Below are 25,426 nucleotides of genomic sequence, written 5' to 3' on the forward strand. Positions count from 1 at the left end.
CTAATACCTTTTGTAATCCATGAAATACCATTTCCAAAAAAAAAAAGTTCTAGCTTCCTCTCCGTAACTTTTTCACCATTGGACCTTCTCCTCGTAAAAATCTTTATTATAAGCAATTTTAAAGGGTAATTTAGTGTTAAAAAAAATACCGATCTTATCAAGACTTTTTTTTTTTGGTTAAACTAAATTTTTTTATTTAACCAAGTATATCAATATGTACAAAGGACTCATTAGACTCATGAGCCAGCTCTCAGTAATCTCTATAACTATTCTAATTGTTCCTTATCTAGCTAACTTCTACAATTATTGTCAATAACTAGTGATAACATGATTAATTCTTTAACATCTATATTGGGTAATTGTTCAGGCCATCCAATTGTTGCTACCATTTGTCATTCTTCTGACCATATATATGTAGCTGCATTGTAATCTCCTTGATCAGCTGCCTGCTTTCTCGTCTCTGATTTCTGAATCTTCTTGCATTCCTCTCAGCCCATATGTGGTATATACTTGCTGCAAATAAGAAACCAATGATACCTGCTCTTGCTCGAGAGTTATTAGTTCTTTTGGATGCCCACATACCTCATCATCCCATCCTCTGACTGGTCTCTTCTCCCCTAACCAGTGTAGCAATGAGCTCCATATATGCTTTGAATAATCGCAATAAAAGAATAGATGCTCCAATGTCTCTACTGCATTTGTATTACATAAAACACAGTCTTGCATCACTTTAATTCCTCATTTCTGTAGTCTGTCCACTGTTGATAACTTTTTATGAACTGTCAGCCATAGAATAAACTAATGCCTAGGAATAATTCCTTTCACTAGGGTCAAACTTTTCCATGAAACTTTTGGAGATGTAGGTATAAAGGATTGATAGGCCTTCTTGATGCTGAACTTCTCTTTATCTTCAAATGATTCAAGGTAGTCCATCACATTCCCATATTGAGTCAACCATTTCCTTGCATCAAATATCTTCCTCACTAATCAGCTGGCTTGGCTTGGGGATGACATATTGTTCAGCTCCCTGCCCTTTATGTATATACTATGGATCCATTGAACCCACAGTTTGTCCTTTTTACCCACTGCCCACAGTAGCTTGTAGATTGCAGCTTTATTCCATGTAAAGAAGTCCAATATATTTAATCCTCCTGCTGCTTTGGGAAGGCATACTGTACTCCAGGCTATTAAGGCTCTTCTTGAGTATTCATTGTTTCCTGTCCACAAAAAATTCCTACATGCATTTGTCACCATACTCAAAATCTTCTTAGGCAGTAGGAACACTTGTGCCCAATATGTCTGCATCTCGAACAGTATACTCTTGATGAGCTGCACTCTTCCACTGTATGAGAGGAACTTAGTGGTCCAACATTGAATTCTAGCAATTATCTTTTCAACTAAGGGTAGACACTGATGAATAGAAAATTTCCTTGAAGACAATGGAATATCCAAATATTTGAATGGCATCTCCCCAATAGTGAAATGCATATCTTGCATTATCTGAGCTTTAAACTCTTGTGTCACTCCTGCAACATAGAATACATATCTTGCATTATCTGAGCTTTAAACTCTTGTGTCACTCCTGCAACATAGAATGCATATCTTGCATTATCAAGACTTTTTTATCACACACACCTATTGATTGTTAACAATTTTAGCACTTCATTCAAACACGTGTTTGTTTATTAACACAAATAGTTTCAGCAATTAAAAGTGATTTTTTACCCCCAAGACATTTGGTTAGATGATAGAGTAAATGATACTTTCACCTTTGCTTAGAAACTGGATGGTTCTCAAATAAGTAATACCCTTCTTTAAAGTTCATAGGTTAATTATGTTCTTTTCCTTCTTTTTGACATGTATTTCGTCAGTTAATTATGTTGCTAAAGTCTAGCTATTATCTACCTACTCAGACTCTCAAAGTTATGTCCTCTTTCTTTCCCATAGTGCTATCTCACTCAAACCAATTGATGGAAATCACATCCCTTGTATCACATTACAAGTACCTCAATTTCCTGATTAAATTGGTTTGTTCTAATTATCTTGGTAATTTAACGTATGGTCCCCTCTCCGACAAGAACATGTATGTATAAAATACGAAAATTGCTCTGGAATATGGATAGCATTGAGAATAACTAAATCCATTAGCATGTTTAGCTTGTTGATACATGCAATTGCCCAAAACTGAACTGTAGAAGTAATTCTGCAATCCCATGGTAATCGAGCATAAATCAGAGCCATTATTTGCTTCGTTAAATCAGCGTGCATCTGTCATGCTCTCTTCAGGAAGATATTGGTGTCAAGCTGCAGCTGATACATGGCAAAGATTATGCCATTCACATGATCGACGAGATATGAGGCATCGAAAAAGCAACATGCATGCAACTGCCGTCAACTTTGAGGCTTTGAAGGAGTAGGTGATGACGGGGGCTTCAAATCAGGGTACTGCAAGATATAAAGATAACAGTGTCAATAAACCAATTGAGAGAATGCACAAGCCTAAAGTTATTGCCAGCAAAAAGCAAATTGATGGTTGTGTGCAAAGAGGAGAAAGAAGTTCCCCAAAACCATTTTTAGCATTAGTACATGACCTAAACTGACTGAGATCACCACACCGAGAGGAAATGAGACATAAGAAATAATGGTTCTACTTTGGTGAGTTTGGAACTTTCAACTGCTGGCTACCGTGAGATGCAGGGAGGGTCAGGTAATTATATTTTGAGAAAGATTTATACACAGTTGGGACAGGTGTGGCAGACTCCCCGTTCAGACCAACAACCTAAAGCATAAAAGAGTACATTACAGTCTCTATGAGACAGCCAACTTGGATGCTGAAGCAGCAAGCGGCATTTGAGAATTGTCCCAAGCACCCTTCCACTACTCTTGAGGTTAAAGATAGTAGTTTAATAGCTTTGCAATCTCAGACACTTGCTCATGGATGTTTAATCAAAGAGAGAGAGAGAGAGAGAGAGAGAGAGAGAGAGAGAGAGAGCATACATTTGGATATGGGGATGATGATCTAGGACCACATTTTGTCGCTGAGGTTGAGTCAACAGACTTCTTAATGGAACCATTGCTTATCTGCTCAACTTGGGTCACGCCTATAGCAGATGGAGATTGACTGTTAATTTCATTTGCTTGAATCACCCCATCATTGCTGTCTTGCTGTTGCATTCCTTTGACCTTCTTCTTGGCATAGATATGAACAGATGGAGGGAGAAGGGTTTCTTGGATCTCCTAAAAGAAAAAATAAACGTAACTGAAAAAGATGAAATAATTCCGTGCAGAGTTTCTGATAACTAAAGCATCAAGCTTCTGATATCATTCCAAAGACCAGCAACATAAAGTTAAAGTGCCTAAGGCCAAATCTATTAGGTCGCCAATAAGGCAAGGTAAGATGCAGGTTATCAGGACCCAAAAACTCTTGGAATCTCTCATCATTTATGAGTGACAGAATTCTACGCGAAGAATATAAAAACAACTACTTGCAAACATACATACGCAAGAAGATGCAGTTGGACATGAATGAAGAGATTAAATCAGCCTAACTCAAACTACTTGGAAGAAAGGAAGAATACCTGCCATCCTTTCTTGCCTCTTATCCCACCTCGGATAGCATAAGCCTCTTTAAGACCATTTTTTACCAATAGCTCAGCCACTTTGATTGAGTTTCCATCAAAACTACCTTCCACATAAAAGAAGATATCCGTCAAACTCTTAAAACCGCTCAAACAGTTGAGTGTTACTATGTCACTATCTGCTATTATAGCTATCTATCTATAAAAACATCCAGTGTTTACCGGAGCAGAGGCCATAAAGCCAACTCTCTCTAGGAGAGGAGACATATTCAACATATACATGTTCATTAAATGGGAAACTTAACTATTCTCTCCTTTTCTTTGCAGCAGCTATCTGATGGTAAAACCTAATTACAAGGCTGATTAATAAAGACATTATATTGGGTTGACATATTGGTAACAAAGTAAGCCTCATGATCACCCAAAGAATCATCAGAGACAGAACGTGAGGTAACTTTTTTAATAATGATAATGAGAATGTGAGGTAACTTAGAAGGATAAAACTAAGGTGGAAAGGGCATTTACACCTGCCACTACTTCGATAACCAAGGAAGCATCAAATCATAGCTCCACCTCAGATCTTACTTTACAATAGCAATTGCACTTTCATAAATTAAAAGAGTTTTTTGATTTAATGAGGAAGAAGGATCACGAGAGAAATTTGCAAGTTCATCTGGAAAATATAATGGCGGGCACAAAGCTAGAACCTCCCAATCTCCCTACGTGTCTATACTCCTTAAATGACACAAAAACAAACAAGAACCACCTACTTACGCCCTATGTGCGCACACATACACATATATTACCAGAGGCAAAGAGTCACACACATATATATGGTACGTAAGATGTTTGATCCCAAATAGAAGCACTGTAATAATTATAGACAAATAGAAAACAATATGTAAGAATCTTTCAATCTTTCTTCCCAAACGAGCCAATAGACATTGCCACAAAAGCTTGCCATATCTTACTGTGCTAAAGCAGCTAATATCTATTTACATGGGAAAATTTCGACAATAAAAAAACTGCTTATAGAAAAGGTCAATCAATTCCGAGACTGGTAAAATTTATATCATCAGCAGGTCAAATGCTCCACTTCAAACTCATAATCAGATGAAGAAAACAGGTAGATAGTCAGAAATGGAGGACTCAAAATTGGAATCATCCAGCTCAGTGTGGCGTCTATAACATACCTTGCTAATCTCCATAATAAAAAAAGTTTGTGATTGTTCTAGAAGAAATGAAACAAAAGACATGGTAGAGCTAGGACAGTTATCGTATGAGGTCTACCCAACGTTAGATGCAGAGGCACATAACAAATCGATATGAATATCATGAATTGTCCCGTAATATAATCAGTTGTTTGAAACCTTCTTCTAGGTTCCTTCTTCCATAACCAGAGCTCGGAGAAGGAAAAGACAAGAAGGCCCAATGGAGAATGTGGTCAGAAATCCATAATAGAGTCCGACCACAACGACCAAATTGATTATGCAAGTGAATAACCAAAAGACAATATACATAACAATCTCGATTATCATCACTGAAATGCTTATGTTTACCTGTGTGATAATTGCCCTACTATGCAACAGACTTGCTACCTGTGAAGTCTTGCATGTTTGAGAAGAACATACCATGTGACTCATACAGGAACCACATCAAAGAAATTACTCTATCTTACCAAACCAAAAAACAAAAAATAAAAACAAAACAAAACATATGAAGCACGAAGCATCAAAGGCCAAAATGCAAAATTCTCACATATATTGGTACAATATGCACTAAGCATTTTATTAAACATAATGTTGACAACACTTACTTGTCTAAAACACAAACAGTTGTATTCTCCGGCTGCTTGAAATTCTCAAACACCCTCTTAACAAAGGCATCTTCATCTCCTTCACGGAACTCAACCTGCACCACACTCTTATTCAACATTATCAAATTGGGCGAAGGCAAATAAGCCAAGCTCTTCTTATCCCGAACGTCTATCAGCAGCGAACTGGGGTCATCTCGGAGCTTCCCAAAAGCATCAACGGCGGAGATGAACTTATACTTTTGGAAGTACTCTTCAGCTAATGGGATCACAACGAGCCAGATAAACGTAACCCCGGCAACAAAAAATGGATACTTGGTGAAAAATTCATCAATAGAGACCAAGATTGCTTCTACGTTGATTTTAAAGGGAATTTCTTCAGTGGGTACTGCAGTTTCAGCGGCAAAGGTTGTAAGAGGAAAAGAAAGACCCAGAGAAAGGAAAGAGAGATGAAATTTTGGAAAGATTTGTTGGGATTTTGTAGAATGATGAATTGGGGCTTCTGTTTGTAAAAGGGGACGGATTTTCTTGGTTTTAGGGGAATTGAGTTGGAGTGAATTGCAGAGGAAAGTGGGAGAAGAGTTGGGAAATGGGGATTTTGGAGAGGATTTGTTGGTATTGAAGTGATTTTGGAGAGGTAAAGAAGTTAAAATGCCTACCGAAAGAGACTCCATTAGAAGGAGCCGAGATAAAAGAACTGAGAAGGATGGAAAAGATGTAATGGATTTGATATGGAAAAGGAGACGATAAGATGTGGCGCCATTTATAACGGCAAATTGCTATTTATTTTCCAGGAAGGAATATTACTACTTTTCAGTAAATTGAATTAAATTTCCAATTGATTCGCATTTAAATACTTCAGAAGTTAATAAAGCGAATTAGAAGGTTCTTATAATTAAAGTGTAAAAATAGGGGGATAGAAAAATCTTGAAAAGTATAATTAATAGAAATTTCAACCTTGAGAAACTTTGAAATTAGTTTTTCATGGATATATACGTTTTTAGTTTAAAGGTCAGCTAAAAAGAGGAGTATTCATTTAGTAGAAAGGTAATTACCACATATTTTTATATTCAATATGACATGCCCTGTTGAAGATAAGAACCCCTGTGCTAATTCAACAATGCTTCACAGAATAATAAAGAAACAAGGGAGAAGAAGTAAGAGAGGAGAAGAAGTGAAAAGAAACTTTGTTTGACTAATCTTATTTGAAGAGAGACACGTGTCCAAATCATAAGCATTGATGCTAATTCATCTAACTTCATCTGGGACGTTGATTTGATAAGAGAGGAATAAATCACAGCTATCCAATTTGATATTTCTCATTTTCAGATGAGAAGGGTCTAGAATTGTTTAAACGTGAACCACACGTGCTCACACACATTGTAAAGAATATTTTTGTTAGTTAGTTAGATTTTAGCCAATAGGAAATAGTACAAGTGTATATGAATATTTTATTTACATTCTTTTATATCTATACATAGATTTGTATAAAAGACAAGCTACAGTGAATAAAAATACACACAGAAAATATTCACAATTTCTGCCTTTTCCTTCATGGTATCAGAGCAGATTTAGCCCGATCCATTCAGAAATCATCTTAAGTTTTTATCAAATTTTCCTTCTCTTATCCATCTGTGGATTCAATCATGACTAGTACAGAAGCAGCAACTGATATCTCTGTCTCTGGATCCAAAAGCAGTGGAGTGACCAATGACTCCAATCACCCTTATCACTTACACTCTTCTGATACTCCAGGAATGGGCCTTGTGAGCACACCTTTCGATGGGAAATGATTCCCACGATGGAAGAGATCTGTCCTTATTGCAATCTCTGCCAAGAACAAACTTGGCTTCATCAATGGATCTTGTGCCGAGCCACCAGTGGATGACAAAAATTATCCATTGTGGAGTAGGTCCAATGACATGGTCACCTCTTGGTTGCACAACTCTTTGACCAAGGAAATAGGTGACAGTGTCATTTTCTCAAGAACAGCTAAGGAGCTTTGAGCAGCCTGGAACACAGGTTTGGGCAGTCAAGTGGAGCAAAGCTATACCATCTGCAGAAGGAGATTTTAAAAACAATTCAGGAAAACAACAGCATATCAGGATATTTCACCACTCTTAAGAGACTATGGGATGAGCTAGACTCACTTAACTCACACTTAGGGCGCTCTTGTGCATGTAACTGTGATGGAAAGAAGAAGATGGCTAAGTTCATGGAAGATTAAAGGGTCATTCAATTCCTAATGGGACTGAATGATGCTTATGCACAAGCAAGGGGAAACATTTTAATGCTTAGTCCTATTCCTGGCATGGATCAAACTTACTCACTCTTACTACAAGATGAGAGCCAAAAGGAGATCTATATGAGCCCACAATATCCTACTGATGGGGCTTTCTTCATGGTAGGATCACAGAACAAATTTCCACAGAAAAACAACCAAATGCAAAAGGGTTGGAGTTCTCAGCAGAAGCCAGGAAACACACAATGTAAGTCTAAGACAAAGAAATCTAAATTTAATCCAAATGTTACTTGCAGCCATTGCTCAAAGATAGGACATGTAAGGGCTGATTGCTACAACTTAGGATTCCCCGATGAATTCCAATTCACTAAGGGTGAAAATTTTCAAGGAGAAGCAATAAAATCAAATGCTGTAGTTTCAGATCAGCAGGGTGATGGACAGTCTGGTAAGAACAATGAAGCAAACCTTAACAATCAGGCACAATTTTTCAGCAAGGAACATGTATTTGAAATGGTTAACATAATTAGACAGGTGCAGGTGGGGAGTACAGGAAATGCAACCTCAGAAATTAGTGTCAATGTTGTTGCTGGTACTATTCTCAAATATTCAGGAACATGTCTTGCTATTTTTGGATAATTGATTCAGGTGCCTCAGAACATATGTGTTTTGATTCCAAGTCTTTCCTAACTCTAACAACACTACTTGTGCCTTTACATATAAGTTTGCCTAATTCTTTTCAACTGTTTGTCACACGGGCAGGTTTGCATTCAGCCAGATATGATCCTAGAAAGAGTTCTTTATGTTCCATCTTTCAAGTATAACTTGTTATCTGTTCATAAGTTATGCACTCAATTCAAATGCATCATCAATCTTACTTCTAGTGAATGTCTATTGCAGGTCCCTTTAATGAGGAGGGGACAAGTTTTTGGTGAAGTAAGAGATGAATTATATCTACTCCAGCCTAGAACTTCAGAGTCTAGAATTCTATTTAGTCAGAATGTAATTTCCATTCCAAAAGGAAGTGATTTCAGTCTAGTACCTAGTAAAGTTTCATTTTCAGTTTCAGTTTTGCAAATGATGTTTTAGATGTAACTCAATGGCATGTAAGGTTGGGGCATTTGCCCTTTTCAGTAATGAAGAAATTTAGCTTTGTTCATTTTCCTTCAGATTTTAATCCTGTGTGTCACATTTGTGCTAAAGCAAGGCAAACTAGGCTTCCTTTTCCCATTAACCAAGTCAGAACTACATCTCCATTTGACCTCATTCACATAGATACTTGGGGTCCCTTTAAGACTACTACATATAATGGATACAACTATTTTTTGACCATAGTTGATAATTTTAGTAGGGCAACCTGGACTTTCTTATTGAGTACCAAAAACAATGCTTTTTCAGTTTTAAAGTCTTTTCTTTATATGGTTGAAAGGAAGTTCAACAAGAAAGTAAAAAGGGTAAGATCAGACAATGCTTGGGAATTGGGAAAGGGAACACAAGAATACATATTCTTTCAAGAACAAGGGATCCTTCATGAAACCTCTTGTGTAGCTACACATCAACAGAATGGGGTAGTTGAGAGGAAACATAGACATCTTCTAGATTGCTAGGGGATTACTATTCCAATCCAAGATTCCTCTTCAATATTGGGGAGAATGTGTTTTAACTATAACATTTCTGATAAACAGGTTCCCCTCAAAGGTATTGAAAGGGAAAACACCATATGCAGTTCTATTTGGGAAAGAACCTATATATGAGGTTCTAAGAAGTTTTGGATGTTTGTGTTATGTGTTCACCTTATCTCAGAACAGAGGAAAATTTGAACCTAGAGCCAAGACTTGTGTATTCTTAGGATATGCACAAGGACAAAAGGGATACAAGGTACTGGATATAGATACAAAAGGGTATTTGTCTCCAGGAACATAAAATTTCATGAGGATCTTTTTCCTTTTCACCAAGCACACTCCTCCACCTTTTTCCATCATGTTCTAATCCCACTACTCATATTTTTGCACCAGATATGCCAACTCCCAATACCTACTCTCTAGCTCCCAGAGATAAATCTTCTTCATAACAGCTAGAACTTACTCACTCACCAAATTCACCTCTCTCAGACACTCATTCAACACCTCTTAGGACATCTAGTTCTAGCCCTATTTCACTTATTGTTCCACACTCTTCACCTCACTCTGAAGCTGAACCCACACTAATCCCAAGTGAATCTTACATTCTTTCCTACTCACCCCCTCACACAACATCCAGAAATGTAATTCCCACACCTCCGCCACCTATTAGAAAGTCTGATACAATTTCTCAAAGGTCTGCCTATTTGACAAACTATGTGTGCAATGCTATTATTCTTTCTAATCTCACTGATTCTTGCTTCAATCAGCCTGCTATTCCTAATGCTTTCTCTTTTACAATTTTATCCCCTTCCAATCAACATGTGGTTCAATCCCTATCTACCATTTATGACCTAGCAACTATGTACATGCTTCTAATCACCAAGGTTGGAAAGCTGCCATGGATGCAGAAATTACAGCTCTGCAACTAAACCACACTTGGGATGTGGTAGATTTGCCTCTAGGAAAGAAAGCTTTACCTTGTAAATGGGTATACAAGGTAAAGCATCATTCAGATGGAACTATAGAAAGGTTTAAAGATAGGTTAGTAGTGATGGGGGACATTCAAAAAGAAGGGATTGACTATTTTGAACTTCTTTCCAGTGGTCAAAATGATAACTATAAGGTGCCTTTTGACTGTGGCTGTGAAGAAAGGTTGAAGGGTGTCACAGCTTGATGTGAATAATGCATTTTACATAGAGAATTACAAGAAGAGGTCTATATGAAATTCCCTGCAAGTGTTCTTCCACCTAAACCAAATCAGGTTTGTCTCTTAAAGAAGTCCCTTATGGGTTAAAGCAGACATCCAGATAGTGGTATGCCAAACTTGCAGGAGTTTTGAGTTTTAAAGGATATTCTAGTTCTCTCAATGACTATTCCCTTTTCTATAAGCACAATGGTGCTCTTGTTCTATCCTAGCAGTATATGTTGACGATATCCTACTCACAAGGAATGATACCACAGAGATTACACAAATCACTGGTTTTCTCAATTCAGAATTCAAAATGAAACATCTAGGGGATATTCATTACTTTCTAGGCATGGAAATACTCAGAGAAAAGCAGGGATTCATTATAAGCCAATGAAAATTTACCTTAGAACTGCTACAAGAGTTCGACTGTTCATGAAGCAGAATTTCTTCACCTTTTGAACCTTCCATCAAGCTTCAAGCAGATTTGGGGGAACCAATGGACAACCCAAGTCTTTATCGCCATCTAGTTGGTAAGCTTAACTATTTGACGAACACCAGACCTGACCTCTCTTTTACTGTTCTATCACTCAACCAATATATGCAAAAGCCTTGCATTTCCCATTATACTGCTGCTCAATGTGTGTTGAGATACCTCCGCACAGATCCCTCACAAGGAATTCTCCTTTCCTCACACCCCTCTTTTGATTTGCTGGCTTTTTGCGATGCTGATTGGGCAGCAAGTCGCGATTCTAGATGCTCAGTCAGTGGGGTTTTTTATTACCCTTGGAGGTGCACCTATTTCCTAGAAATCCAAAAAGAAGGCTTCCATTTCTTTGTCATCTGCTGAAGCTGAATATCGTTCCATGCGTTGAGTAACAGCAGAGATCACTTGGCTCGTTCGTCAGTTGGGGGATCTCACAATCCATCTACTTTACCAGTTCCTATCCATTCCGATAGCCAGGCTGCGATCCACATAGCTCGCAACTCAGTCTTTCATGAACGCAACAAACATGTGGAACTCGATTGCCACTTTGTTCGTCAGCAATTCCTTTGTGGTTTGATATCTCTCTCTTTTGTTCCCTCGGACTGTCAGCTCGCCGATTTGTTCACCAAACCCTTATCTGGGGGTTCTTATCGCCATATTTTGAGCAAGCTGGGGGTCCATTATCTCCCCTCCATCTTGAGGGGGATGTTGAAGATAAGAACCCTTATGTTAATTCAACAGATGCTTCACAGAATAATGAAGAAACAAGAGAGAAGAAGAAGTAAGAGGGGAGAAGAAGTGAAAAGAAATTTCAGAGTCTCTAAGGATTTGTTTGAGCTTATGTCTGAAGATATCTGAGACACTAATCTTATTTGAAGAGAGACACGTGTCCAAATCATGAGCATTGATGCTAATTCATCTAACTTCATCTGGGACGTTGATTTGATAAGAGATGAATAAATCACAACCATCCAATTTGATATTTCTCATTTTCAAATGAGAAGGGTCTAGAATTGTTTACACATGAACCACACATGCTCACACACATTGTACAGAATATTTCTGTTAGTTAATTAGATTTTTGCCAATAGGAAATAGTACAAGTGTATAGGAATATTTTATTTACATTCTTTTGTATCTATACATAGATTTGTATAAAAGACAAGCTACAGTGAATAAAAATACACACAGAACATTTTCACAATTTCTGCCTTTTCCTTCATGTCATAATTACCCTATCTTGTAGAATTTCTTTTTTGTTTTTTATTTTCCGTAGCCGTGGTTAAATAAAAAAAGTAATCATCATCCAAGATTCAATTATTCTGCTACAATCGATCTCCCCAGGTTCTTAAGGCACTTCTTTAATTTTATCACGAATATTTTTTTAATATTTTAGTGATATTGTGAAAGGATCATTTCTACTACTGTGAGCTTAAAGATTTCCAAATCTTCAATTTTCTGAATTGTCGTCATCCTCGACGTCTCTCACCGTTAAATCTCACTGGTGGTGAAGTAGAATCTCCTCAGTTCCTTGTAACGAGCAGGTTTTCTCTAATTCTTGTTTCGTATCTATTTGCTCTTCTTCAAACCCTATCGTGTAGAATTTCTTTTTTGTTTTTGATTTTCCATTGTTTTGGTTAAATGAAAAAAGTAATCATCATCCAAGATTCAATTCTTCTGCTACAATCGATCTCCCCGGGTTCGTTAATCATATGTCACACCTTCTTTTTCTGCTTTTGAATCGATGTTTAAATTACTGTAATTGGTTTATTGTCTCTTTGGCTGAGAATATCTGAGATTTTGATGCCTTGAGGTAACTCGTAGTTGGATTGATTGCTTTTTCTATCTTTTCTATTAGTGTTTTAAGCTTAAGTTTTCATCTATCCATTTTAATTCTATGTTTGCAAGGGGTAGCTTCATTGTTCTAGTGTATGCTCGTGTTATCGTTCTCGTAGTAGTGTCTTTGAGTTGTTTTTAGATCTCGGGTTCGTAGCTTGTAGTCCTTCGTTCCCACTACTTGTTCTTAGTTGTAGTGTTTACCTAATACCTTTTGCTTATAGTGGCAGTAGTGAGTGATGTGAGAGTGAGGTCATGTACTCGGGTGAGGCTGAGGGTGGGGTCCAGGGGTGGGAAGAGGGGTAAGAAAGCCTCTAGGCTGAGAGTTGGGTCTTGGAACATTGGGACGTTGACAGGAAAGTCTATAGAGTTAGGTAAGATTACTCAGAAGAGGAAAATCAACATAATGTGTGTTCAGGAGACTAGATGAAAGGGTACTAGGGCACGAGATGTAGATAGGTTTAAACTATGGTACTCAGGAAGGGCTGGGGGTAAGAATGAGGTAGGTATTTTAGTTGATAGGGACCTCAGTAAGCTCGTGGCCGAGGTTAGGAGGGTAAATGATAGGTTGATGAGTATCAAGCTGATAGTTGGTGGGTTTATTGTAAATGTGATTAATGCATACACTCCTAAGTTAGGTTTGGACCAGGAAGTCAAGAAGAAATTCTGGGAGGATTTGGACGAGATGGTGCGTAGTATTCCGCACACATAGAAGTTGTTCATTGATGGAGATTTCAATGGACATATTGGGGCTAGTGCTAGGAGTTATGATGATGTGCATGGTGGGTTCAGTTTTGGGGATAGGAATGAGGGAGGGAATTCACTATTGGATTTTTCTAGAGCTTTTGATTTGGTTATAGCTAACTCGAGTTTTTCGAAGAGGGAAGAGAACCTGGTCACTTTCCAGAATTCAATAGGCAAGACTCAGATTGATTATCTTCTCTGTAGGAAATGCGATAAAGGTCTGTGCAGTGACTGCAAGGTCATCCCTAGTGAGCACCTCACGACCCTACATAGGCTCCTAGTTATGAACCTGGAGATCAATAGAAGTATGAGGAAGAGGGCGGGGGGCATGCAACCTAAGATCAAGTGGGGTAACTTGACCAAGGACAAAGCTCAGGAGTTAGGGGAGAAGTTGTTGGCTATGAGGGTTTGGATAAGTAGGGGGACACGTCTAGTATATGGTTCACGACTGCGAATTGCATTAGGGTAGCTTCTAGAGAGGTCTTAGGGGTCACGAAGGGCTCTCCTAGGGGTCATTAAAGGAACTGGTGGTAGAATGGAGAGGTTTAAGGTAAAGTGGAAGCTAAGAAAATTGCTTATTTGAAGCTAGTGGATAGTACAAATGAGGAGGAAAAAGGACTTATCAGGAGTGTTATAGAAAGGCAAAGAAAAAGGCAAAGTTAGCAGTTACGACGACTAAGAATGTGTCGTTTGCTCGTTTGTACGAGGAGCTCGGGAGCAAAGGCAGGGATAAGAAGTTGTACTGGTTGGCCAAGGTAATGGAGAGGAAATCCCACGACTTAGACCAAGTCAAGTGCATAAAGAATGAGGATGGCAAAGTATTGATGGACGAGACACTTATTATGAGAAGATGACAAACATACTTCCATAAACTGTTGAACGAGGAGGGGGATAGATGCATTGTGCTGGGTGAGTTGGAGCACTCTGAGAGTCGGCATGATTTTGGGTCCTGTAGGCGGATTACGGTAGATGAGGTGGAAGGGGCAATGCGTAAGATGTGTAGGGGCAGAGTGACGGGACCAGACGAAATCCCGATAGAATTCTGGAAGAGCACGGGGCGAGCAGATTTGGAGTGGCTCATTAGGCTTTTTAATGTTATTTTTAAGATGAAAAAGATGCATGAAGAATAGAGGTGGAGTACGATGGTTCCGTTTTACAAGAACAATGGTGATATCTAAAATTGCAACAATTATAAGGGTATCAAGTTGTTGAGTCACACTATGAAGGTTTGGGAGAGGGTGGTGGAGGCCAAGGTGAGGAGGTGCGTGTCTATTTCCGAGAATCAGTTTGGATTCATGGCGGGGCATTCGACTACAGAAGCAATTCATCTGGTAAGGAGATTAGTGGAGTAGTACAGGGAGAGGAAGAAGGACTTGCATATGGTATTTACTGACCTTGAGAAAATGTATGATAAAGTCCCCAGGGAGGTCCTGTGGAGGTGTTTGGAGGTTAGAGGCATTCCGGTAGCGTACATTAGGATGATTAAGAATATGTATGATGATGCTAAGACTCGGGTGAAGATTGTGGGTGGTGACTCAGAGCATTTCCTTGTGGTGATGAGGTTGCACCAGGGATCGGCTCTTAGCCCATTTCTATTTGCCTTGTCCATGGATGTACTGTCGCGACACATCCAAGGGGAGGTGCCTTGGTGCATGCTATTTGTCGATAATATAGTGTTGATTGACGAGACGCGAAGCAGAGTTAATGCGATGTTGGAGGTTTTGAGACAAACCTTGAAGTCTAAAGGATTCAAACTGAGTAGAACCAAGACAGAATACTTAGAGTGCAGATTCAGTGAGGGGACCCATGAAGCAGGCGTAGAGGTAAAGCTTGATGCTCAAGTTATCCCCACGAGAGCGAGTTTTAAGTATCTCGGGTCTATTATCCAGGGTAACGGGGAGATTGACGAAGATGTATCACATCGCATCAGAGCGGTAAAGATGAAGTGGAGGCTCGCTTCCGGTGTTTTATGTGATAAGAATGTACCGCCAAGACTTAAGGGTAAGTTTTATAGAGTGGTGGCTCGACCGACTATGCTGTATGGGGCTAACTGTTGGCCAGTCAAGAACTCCCATGTGCAGAAGATGAAAGTAGCAGAGATGAGGATATTGAGATGGATGTGTGGATGTACCAGGAGATATAGGATTAAGAATGAAGCTATCCGGGACAGAGTGGGAGTAGCCCCCGTGGAGGACAAGATGCGGGAGTCAAGGCTGAGATGGTTCGGACATGTTAAGAGGAGAAGCATTGATGCTCCTGTCAGGAGGTGTGAGAGGTTGGCCATGGAGAGTTTGAGAAGAGGTCGAGATAGGCCTGAGAAGTACTGGGGAGAGGTAATTAGACAAGACATGGCGCTGCTTCAGCTCACTAAGGACATGACCATTAATAGGAGGGTGTGGAGGTCGATGATTAAGGTAGAAGGTTAGTGGATAGTTTTTAGTTGTTCACCGATAGTCTTAGTAGCATGTATGTCCCTTCATATTCTTAGATTTGTATTACGTTATGTGGTTTTGTTTGTCTCAGGTATTGTATTCCCTATTGCTATTATTCGGTACTACTTATCCTTTATCTCTCTCTTTTTCTTTTCTCTTTCTTCTTTCTTCCTTCCTTGCTTTCCTCTTATTCTTACCCTTCTTGAGCCGAGGGTCTATTGGAAACAGGCTCTCTACTTGCATTAGGTAGGGGTAAGGTCTACATACAGATTACCCTACCCATACCCCACCTGTTGGGATCATACTGAGTTTGTTGTTGTTGTTGTTGTTGTTGTTGTGAGTTTTTAGTCAAAATTGTCCCTTATGTTTGAGGGTAGGTTTAAATTTGTCTTTTATATATTATCTTGAGCACTTATTGTCCCTTAAGTTTATATAAGTTGAGCACCTTTAGTCTCTGTTAACACCAAACCCAAACAGATGCACAAAACTAACGGTTCCTTTCCTAGTGCAATGAACATAGCACAGTAAGGGGTCGTTTGGTAGGGTGTATAAGAATAATGTTGAATATGGTGTATTAGTAATGCAAAGATTAGTAATGTATGGGTTAGTAATGCAAGCATTAGTTATACAGAGATTATTTTTTATATACTGTTTGGTATGTTGTATTAAAAATTAAAATGCATTGCACAACTTTTAAATAAATTAGTTGTTTACAAAAATACCCTTATTATTTTTTAGCTTTAAAGGACTTTAAGGACAATTTTGTCTTTAATCATGCTAATGCATGTATTAATACCCTTGGTATTACTAATACCATAATTTTTATGCATTAGTTATACATAGAATAATACCAAGTAGAGTGTATAACTAATGCTTGTATTAGTTATACATAAATTGAAAAAGTGTACCAAACAAAATATTACTAATACACAAAGCTAACGCATGCATTATTTTCTATAATACACTATACCAAACGACCTCTAAAATAAAACCCAGCTCAGGGTCTTCTTCACCTACTCTCGCCATCAGTGTCTCCGTCGATTGTTTTCATCTTCGATGCCAGAAGAGCTCTCTCTCTCTCTTTAACGACTCTTTTTTTTGTTTGTGTATTTCTTTTTTGTTAAAACTATATGATTGTAAAGAACGTTCTCACCATTACTTTTGCAATTAGACAATCATTGAAGAGCATTTTTGCATCAGAAACTAAAAGGTTGAATATGTTGGTGGGCCATTAGTGCACTTCTGCAATTATTAATTTTTAGTTGAGTGGTCAAACAACGCATGAGAACCATCCATGCTTTGAAGATAATAAGTTTTTAGTGTAAGTTATCTTAGCAGATTATGCTATAGCAATTTCACAAATTTGCTCACGGTATTCACTCACAAGATCAATCTTTCCAGTTTCCACGTGCAGCTAACTAGTCGGCTAGATCAGTTTTCTCAAACTAATGTAATTCCTTGACTAGTTGAATGGGCAAGAATCTTTCGGAAAGCTATGAGGAATAAGGAGAGGATACTGTTGCACAGTATATCTGATGGGTTTTCAATGTCTTGGCATTATGCTTTTTATGTTTTAATGATCTAACAAACTTGTCATGAAAAACCAGATAGAGAACCTGGCCCACAGGGTATACATTTCATGTGACCTAGTCGAAGTCTGAAAATCAGCAAATGGATGAATGACCACAAGGAGGAACACAAAAGGGACCTGGTGACCTGGTCCCTTAGGGTTCTCCGACACAAGCACAAGTCCGTGACTATACGAAATCAATATAAAGAGAAACACAACAGGGACCTGCTCCCTTTGGGTTCTCTGACAGAAGTACAAGTCAAATACACAGCTAGAACATAGCAGAAGAAAGTGACCATCTAACAACTGTCACAGAAGAGGAACACAACTAGGACCTGGTCCGTTAGTGTGTCCTGACATAAGTACAGAGTCCACTATCCAGCTGGAACACAACTGCCCAGAAGTGGTTGTGCAGGCAATACAACAGTCACTTCTCATTGGGAAGAAGCGTACACCAAGAGTTGCCATCACTATCCATTGTGCTAACTTTGGTGATAAAATAACCTGGTGCAAGACACACCATTCTTCGTGCATTCAGTGATATTCTCTTAAGAAACAAAAGTATTCATCCGACATTGAAGTCACTGGTGTGTCAAGAACAAGAATACAACTCCACTAAGGATCAGTTTCTTAATGAGTTTATGTACATCCGTAGTTGAGTTGTAATCTTGTTATTTGTTCGTCATTGTAATTCCTAGTTTGCTTTCTTAGAAGCGTTGTCTTAGGAACAAACCAAAATTCGTAAACTTCTGAGTTTATGTTGTGACTAGGAATAGCCATAAGTTTAAAGCCTTCGTAACTAGGATAGTTATAGAGTGGCTTGTGGTGGTTGCATCGCAAGTTAGTTTGAAGTCTTTGCAATAGGGTTTTTGCAAAGTGGCTTGTAATAGGGAGATTGCAAGTTAGTAGAGTTAAAAGCCTACATGAGTAGGTCGTGGTTTTTTGATCCCCTTGTATGGGATTTTTCTACGTACAAAATCTCTTGCCTTCTTTACTTTCAGTCTTTACTGCATTTTAAATATCATCTTATAGAGGACCAGGTACTCTATAGTTTGGTGGACTCATATAAACTAACAATTGGTATCAGAGCAGGTTTCTCCTATCAGACTAACACTTAGGAAGGATCTCAATGGCTGCTCCACCAAACTTTGAAGAATGACAATCAACCCATAGACCTCCTAGATTCAATGGTCAATATTATGGCTGGTGGAAGACCCGGATGCATGATTTTATGATGGCAGAAGATTCAGAACTGTGGGACATCATTTGTGATTGTCCATATGTTCCCATGAAGAAGCTTGAAGAAACAGGACCAATGGTGCCCAAAGGGAGAAAAGAGTACAACGATATTGACAAAAAAGCTGTAGAAAAGAACTATCATGCCAAGAAAATCTTGATGTATGACATAGGAACTGATGATTACAACAGAGTATCAGCTTGTGATACTGCCAAAGAAATATGGGAAGCTTTACAAACAAGGAACTACTCAGGTCAAACAATCCAAGATCGACATGCTCACCACTGAATATGAGCTTTTCAGGATGAAGGATGAAGAATCCATACAAAATATGCACACCAGATTCACCTCCATCATAAATGAGCTTCACTCAATTGGAGATGTCATTCCCAGAAACAAGCTTGTACGGAAAATCCTCAATGTTCTACCTAGGTCTTGGGAAAGTAAGGTAAATGCCATCACTGAAGCTAAAGATCTACAGACTCTGACTATAGATGAGTTGATTGGTAATCTGAAGACATACGAGATGAAAAGAAAGAAAGAAAGTGAAAGAAGAGAGCCCAAAAAGGAAAAGAACATGGTGCTTAAGGCTGAAAGTAGTGGTTTAAGTGATGAAGATAGTGACATGGCCTATCTTACTAAGCTATTTCAAAAGATGGTTCGAAGAAATGGTGGTATACCAAAGTGGGAAAGTTCAAGTAAAATAAGGAACAACGATCTCTGTCACAGATGTGGAAAGTCAAGGCATTTCGTCAAAGAATGCCCACTCGCAAAACATGAGCAATACAAGCAAAATCCTGACAAAGCAGGAAAAAGGAACCTGGTTCCAGATAAAAGATTCAATCGAAAAAATGCTGCAGACAATATTGTTAAGCATGCTCTTGCTGATTGGGGAGACTCCTCGAGTGAATCCGAAAGGGAATCAGATGCAGAAAACAGTTCCATGATGGTAGTGGAAACTGAAGCAACGAAGTACGATTCACTGTTCACGTTGATGGCTCAGTCAGATGATGATGATGATGATGATGAAGAAGAAGATGAAGAAGATGAAGACGATGAGGTAAACTTTAGGGATGTTCAGAGAAATCTAAAATCCTATTTTTCTAAGAAGCTAAGGTCTTTATCTAATGTCCTAATTGATGCCTATTATAGCCTTATAAACAATAAGGAGATCCTGACCATAGAACTAGGAGAGGCCGAGAAATCTATAGATGATCTAGTGGTCTGTGTAGTGGACTTAAATGAGACCATAACTAATCTTGAAAAAGAAAAGGAAGTCTTGAATGAAAGAATAACTAGTGTGGAAAATGAGAGAGATGTTCTGATGGTAGTAGTTGTTGATCTAAAAGAATAGAAGGACTTAACAATAAGAAACACACCTTAGAAGAAAAAGTTGCATCTACTGAAGAAGAAAAGGATGACATGTTAGTAATATGCACTGATCTAGAGGAAACCATTGAGAGACTCAATAGAGAATATAGGAATGTAAGTCTTGGGAAAGGAAAGGAAGTAGCGAGTGAGACACACATCATGCTTTAAAAGGAGTTAATTGTTTTGAAAACCAGTCTCTGCAATGAACTCGAGAGGAATCAACAACTTCAAGCTAAATTGGAGAAAGTAAGAAATGATCTTGAGAAATCTCTAAAGTGGACCTGGTCCTCAGATGTTGTCACTGCCATGTATCTCAACAATAGTGGGAACAAGCAGGGCATCGGGTTCCAAAGGGAGAAAACTCCCTACAACCCGCACAACAAGTATGTCACTGTACCTGATAACTAGCTATGTACCCACTGTGGGAACAATGGGCATTTTAAAGAAAATTGCTAGGCCAGGGTTCAGTCTGCTCAGAAAAACAAAGTGTTTACTGATGGAGTGACTACTAACAAAGGACCAGGTACCATTCACAAAAAGCGGATGTTGCCTACATGAACTAAGAAATCCCTCATTCATCCATTTTATCATAACAAGGGACCCAAACTAGTTTGGGTTCCTAAATCTAACCCTTGATTTGCATGAGCAGGGAGCAGTGAGAAGAAACAGACTGCGATGGACTATGGACAGTGGATGCTTAAAGCATGCAGCTAAAAACATCATGAATCTCTTCTCACTGAAAGCCCTGCATGAATGGAATGTATCCTTAAGAAGGAAGTAAAGGGTACATTCTCAGTGAATGAAAAGGTAGAAAGGTTGTTTTGGCACTCAAGTGGGAACATGCACTATGTGAATGGCCTAAAAAGTGTAGTAACCAATCTGATAAATTGCCAAGTGGTCTTAGTAGACAAAGGAAATAAGAACATCCACTCCAACTAATTATGAATCTCCACAAGCTGGTGGTATGAGATAAATGAAGTCGCAACCATGGCATGAAGGATTGTTATATGCAAACTTCTCACCTCCGAATAAATTAACTCAGCAAGACCTGGTTCATGGTCTGCCAAACTCAAATATCACCTGGACATGAGTTCACAAAATAAAGGAGGAGGGGGAAGAAAGGATCACACACAATTTCTCAACACTCAAGGACTCCACAGCAAAATGGTATTACTGAAAGAAAGAACGGAATTGGAAAATACTACATAGACAATGCTCATCGACTATGGAATCACCAAGAAATTCTGGGCAAAAGCAGTAAATACTGATTTCTACGTGGAGAACAGGTGTCGGATCAGGTCCCTCCTGAATCAAAACCCACCATGAGCTGCCAAATGGAGGAAAATGCCATGTTCTCGACAACAGGAAGGATCAGCTTGGGAAGCTCAATGCAAAAAGACGAGCGAAGGAATCCTTCTAGGGTACAATCCACAAAATAAGGCCACAAAATCTCCAACAAAGGGCACACTAAATGGTAGAAGGTGCTCATGAGGTATTTAACAAGACACTTTCCCTTGCCAAGAAAGAAACGGTGATGATCAATATGATGAACCAACCCTGTCTCTGGGAAATATCTGAGGCTTCAAATAGGGAGGATGATAAAATGAGTAAGATGAAGGAGACTGGTGAAAGACAACGCAACATCATCCTCCACGTCTCACAAAGAACCTGGTACATCATCTACTACCACTAAAGCTGAAGTGAAGATGCAGCTCATGGCACTGCACAAGCAGCAGAACACAAAGTGTGGGAAAATCAAATTAACCTCCACATCTCCCTCTTCAATCAAACTTCTGTCTCAAATTGGAAAACCAAAGGCTCCCATCTGCGTGACAAGTCAATCACTCTCTTTTATTCTAGAGTTAGATAAAGATGCAATTTTTTTTCTTTTCCTTATGTATCTCCACTCCAGAATAGAATCGAAAGTATAAGTCTGTAGGAATCCTACTTGAAGGCTGCCCACAAAAAGTTTGAAATACCTTAGAGGAACTCAGGACCTGGTCCTGTGTTACCCCTCAGGTGACAGTACTTTTAATCTTGTTGGGTATGATGATGTTCACTATGCAGGTTTTTTTATGGAAAAGGAAAACACATTTGGAACGGTTCACTTGTCATAATTCATGCCTCATCCTTTGGGAGACAATGAAGTAGAACTCAATGGCCTCATCAACAACTGAAGAAGAATTTCAAAAATAAGAGGATCAAGCACATTGAAGGGTGAGATCATCTTCTGATGGTCAATATGAAGAAGGGACTGATCTGTGGAAAGTATTGTAGAACAGAAGACCAAATTCCAAATATCTGCATCAAAGCCTCGAGTAGAGAATATTCTGGATCAATCAAGGTGAAGATGGGGTCACAAAAGTCTAATGAAGAACCTGATCCTCCATCAGTTGGCTATGTATGACAACACCGGGTAAAGGTAGCTAAAGTGTTTTCTGACCAAGCCTAACTCACATCAATACCGTTGTGGGTAAACACGCATGACGATCATAGAAGCTAAAGGTACAATTATGAACTGCGAGAGAGGAGCTGATAAAACCTTTTTCAAAAAATTGTTCTGGCATAAGGTTCCTGTACCTCCGGTTAGTAGTAATGTGCTTAACTCTACATGCCCTCTCAAAACAAAAAATAAAAATAAAATTTTGTTTCACAAAATTAACTCAACTGCCACATCATCCGACTTTTCAACGTCTACGTGTCATGTCTTGTCTTTCAAATCCTTTCATCCCCTCTGCACGGTAACACTTCCCCACAAACCTACCGCCGTTTTTAGAACTATTCAAAACCTATTTTGCTCTCCACTCATCATTAGCCCTTCTTCCAATAAAACTTTCTTTCTCTCTCACGGCAAGTCATGAACCTTCATCTCCTTTGTATAGCTAGGATCTTCTCCTCATCTCTCTACTCGTCTACTAAGTACTCATCTAATGGAGATCGAACAATCGTCTCATTCTCCCACCATTAACACCGCTCCCACTTCGTTATTATCCCTGAAATCATCCCCAGAGTGTCACTATTTAACGCCTTCTACCACCTTACCCACTCCTGGCTCCTCCTCCACTCCTAAAATTTTTCCATTTATGATAAACCCTGTTTACCATCATTTTGAGAACCCTATGTCTAGTCAATCCTATGATCTCATCAAAGAACACACAGGAGGTTTTACTCCTCAAGTGTCAGAAGCCCCTGAGGATGATCCTGACCAGTATCTGAACTTCTCCATGTTGGACTTAGTGACTCTCAAGGAGTTACCAGAAAAGGAAGCAACACATAACATCATGGTTATAGCTGCTGAAAGTCAGATGAATGAAGGAGCATATTTCTCGTCTGAGTACCAGGGGAAGAAATTCCATTCCTAGGAGATGTAAGAACCACATCACTCCTCGAGTCCTTGGCTCATGAGATATTCTCAGAAAAGCCTTCTGATGAACCTGATTCTCTTCCATGTAAACTCACTCCTGCACCTCCTGTTCACTCCAGGCTTTTAGAGTCTTCCTCCAAGCTACCCACTATCAGGTCACTGCAACAAGAGAGTTCTGAATCCTCATTGCAGAAAAGTAAGAGGAGTGTCAAGATAAGGAAAAAGAGGAAAATGAATCCAAGGGATTTCATCAAGAGTGTGTCAGTAAACCGGATAGATAAAGATGCTTCTAGGGAACCTGGTTCCTTAGTACAACAATCTATGACAGTTCAAAAGTCTATGGAAAAGGCCTCCGATGAAACTGTTGAGGAATAGAAAGGGTCATCCATAAAGAACAACAACATATCTAAACGGAGTCAAACTGAGCTAGCCGGGTCTGAGGACCATACCGTGGGGATAGCAAGCTGGAAAGGAAAGTTTACCGAAGGGCCTAGCAAACGAAAAAGGGAAACTGTTAAAGAACCTGGTTCAATAAAGTCCATGACCTGTTATGGTGGTCTTTGGCAGCAAAGATTAAGAACTCAGAAAGTGTTGTGGGGTCATACATTTGATCCAGCAATTTCGGAGATGGCAGGCATGAGACAAATCCAGGAGATTGTGAAATTTCAACAATGAGAACACTTGTTTAAAGGGAGTATGCCTCTGGTGTACGAAGATGTAGTACAAACTTTCTATGCATCTCTTTTCACTGTTGAGGGGGATCACATCTGTGCGCTCGTAAATGGAGTAGACATTGTACTTGATGCTTCAATGTTGGGAAAGGTTCTCAGAATTCCATATGAAGGTATGTCCTCAGTTAAGGGTGTCTGTGGAGTAAACTTTCGGAGAGCTATCATGAAAGAGCAAGCTATTCAATAGGGGGAATAGATGCATAAGAAGGTATTGCTTCTTGAGTACCAACTTCTCTTTGAATTGGTCAATAAAGTACTTTTACCCTGCTCTGAGAGGCGCTCTATTGCTACAAAATCGGATATGGTCCTAATGGAAGCGCTTGATGAGTTTGTCCCAATCAATTTGCCAGCAATCATGATAGATCATATGCAGAAGGTGGCAAATTTTAAGGGTGGAAATCATGGATTACCTTATGGATTTCTCCTCACTCAGGTATTTAGATTCTATAAGGTCCCCTTGGGGAATCCCAGAGTGGGCACACGCAAGCAGACCTTCTCTAAGACCACTCTAGAAGAATGTGAATGTATATAAAGAGTTGGTGGAAGCATCTCGACCATTTCTCAGTTGATCAATGCTCAAAATGTAGCTTCTGAGGAAATAAAAAGGCTGAGGGCTCGAAATGCCATACTAGAAACTCAGCTCAGTCAAGCAGCTAAAGGACCTGATTCTGTCAATGAGGAAGTAGCACGATCGATAAAGGAAAATGATAGACTTCGGGCTCAATTACTTGAAGAACAACTGTCTGCAAATGCTCGACTGGACTTGGTTCTCAAAACCATTGCTGTCTCTTCCTCCAAGCCTCCTTCCTCTAGTGTCCCCTGGGTTCCTCTTAGTGTCCATCTATTTCTTGCTCCAAAATCTTATGGCTGCTGTTTCAGTTTTGTTTGCTTTTTGTGTGATGGAATGTTGAACTTAGCCATTACTTTTCCTGACTTGCTCAGTCCAATATAAACATTAATAAAACAGCTCCCCTTTCTTTGCCTGTACATTACTGATTTCCTCTGGCTTCTCTTTTTTGTCATGTTGTGTGTACATATGTGGTATGAGCTAGCTGTGTTGGACTTCTTTATGCTTATTACATGTTCTTTTTAATGATGCCAAAAAGGAAAAAATGGTATCATAGTGTATTGTGTGGGTGGGGGTAATATGCTTTGTGTATAAGTAAGGGAATATCACAAAGGAGTGAGATCTGAGATTAAGGGGGAACTTTGTGTA

The 25,426-nt window shown here is 39.1% G+C and overlaps 1 protein-coding gene across 1 annotated transcript; it reads right to left on the reverse strand.

The window, feature by feature from the left end:
• Positions 1-2,116: 2,116 nt before the first annotated feature.
• LOC107768517 (rhodanese-like domain-containing protein 4A, chloroplastic) lies at positions 2,117-6,512 on the reverse strand. The gene is made up of 4 exons (XM_016587651.2): positions 5,395-6,512; positions 3,579-3,681; positions 2,998-3,237; positions 2,117-2,445 (listed from the first exon to the last, which is right to left on the reverse strand). The coding sequence occupies exons 1-4, from the start codon at positions 6,063-6,065 to the stop codon at positions 2,392-2,394; spliced, it is 1,068 nt and encodes a 355-aa protein (XP_016443137.1). The 5' UTR covers positions 6,066-6,512; the 3' UTR covers positions 2,117-2,391.
• Positions 6,513-25,426: the final 18,914 nt, after the last annotated feature.

The sequence above is a fragment of the Nicotiana tabacum genome, chromosome 22, assembly GCF_000715075.1.
Source record: "Nicotiana tabacum cultivar K326 chromosome 22, ASM71507v2, whole genome shotgun sequence".
In the NCBI taxonomy this organism is placed as follows: domain Eukaryota; kingdom Viridiplantae; phylum Streptophyta; class Magnoliopsida; order Solanales; family Solanaceae; genus Nicotiana; species Nicotiana tabacum.

What these genes read in the sequence shown, in the direction of transcription:
- LOC107768517 (XM_016587651.2), bottom strand. Translation starts at nt 6,065, where the DNA reads ATGGAGTCTCTTTCGGTAGGCATTTTAACTTCTTTACCTCTCCAAAAT. An exon ending in ACTGTTTGTGTTTTAGACAA is followed by an intron (nt 3,682 to 5,394) that starts GTAAGTGTTGTC and finishes TGTGGAAGGTAG; the next exon opens with TTTTGATGGAAACTCAATCA. An exon ending in CATCATCCCCATATCCAAAT is followed by an intron (nt 2,446 to 2,997) that starts GTATGCTCTCTC and finishes TATATCTTGCAG; the next exon opens with TACCCTGATTTGAAGCCCCC.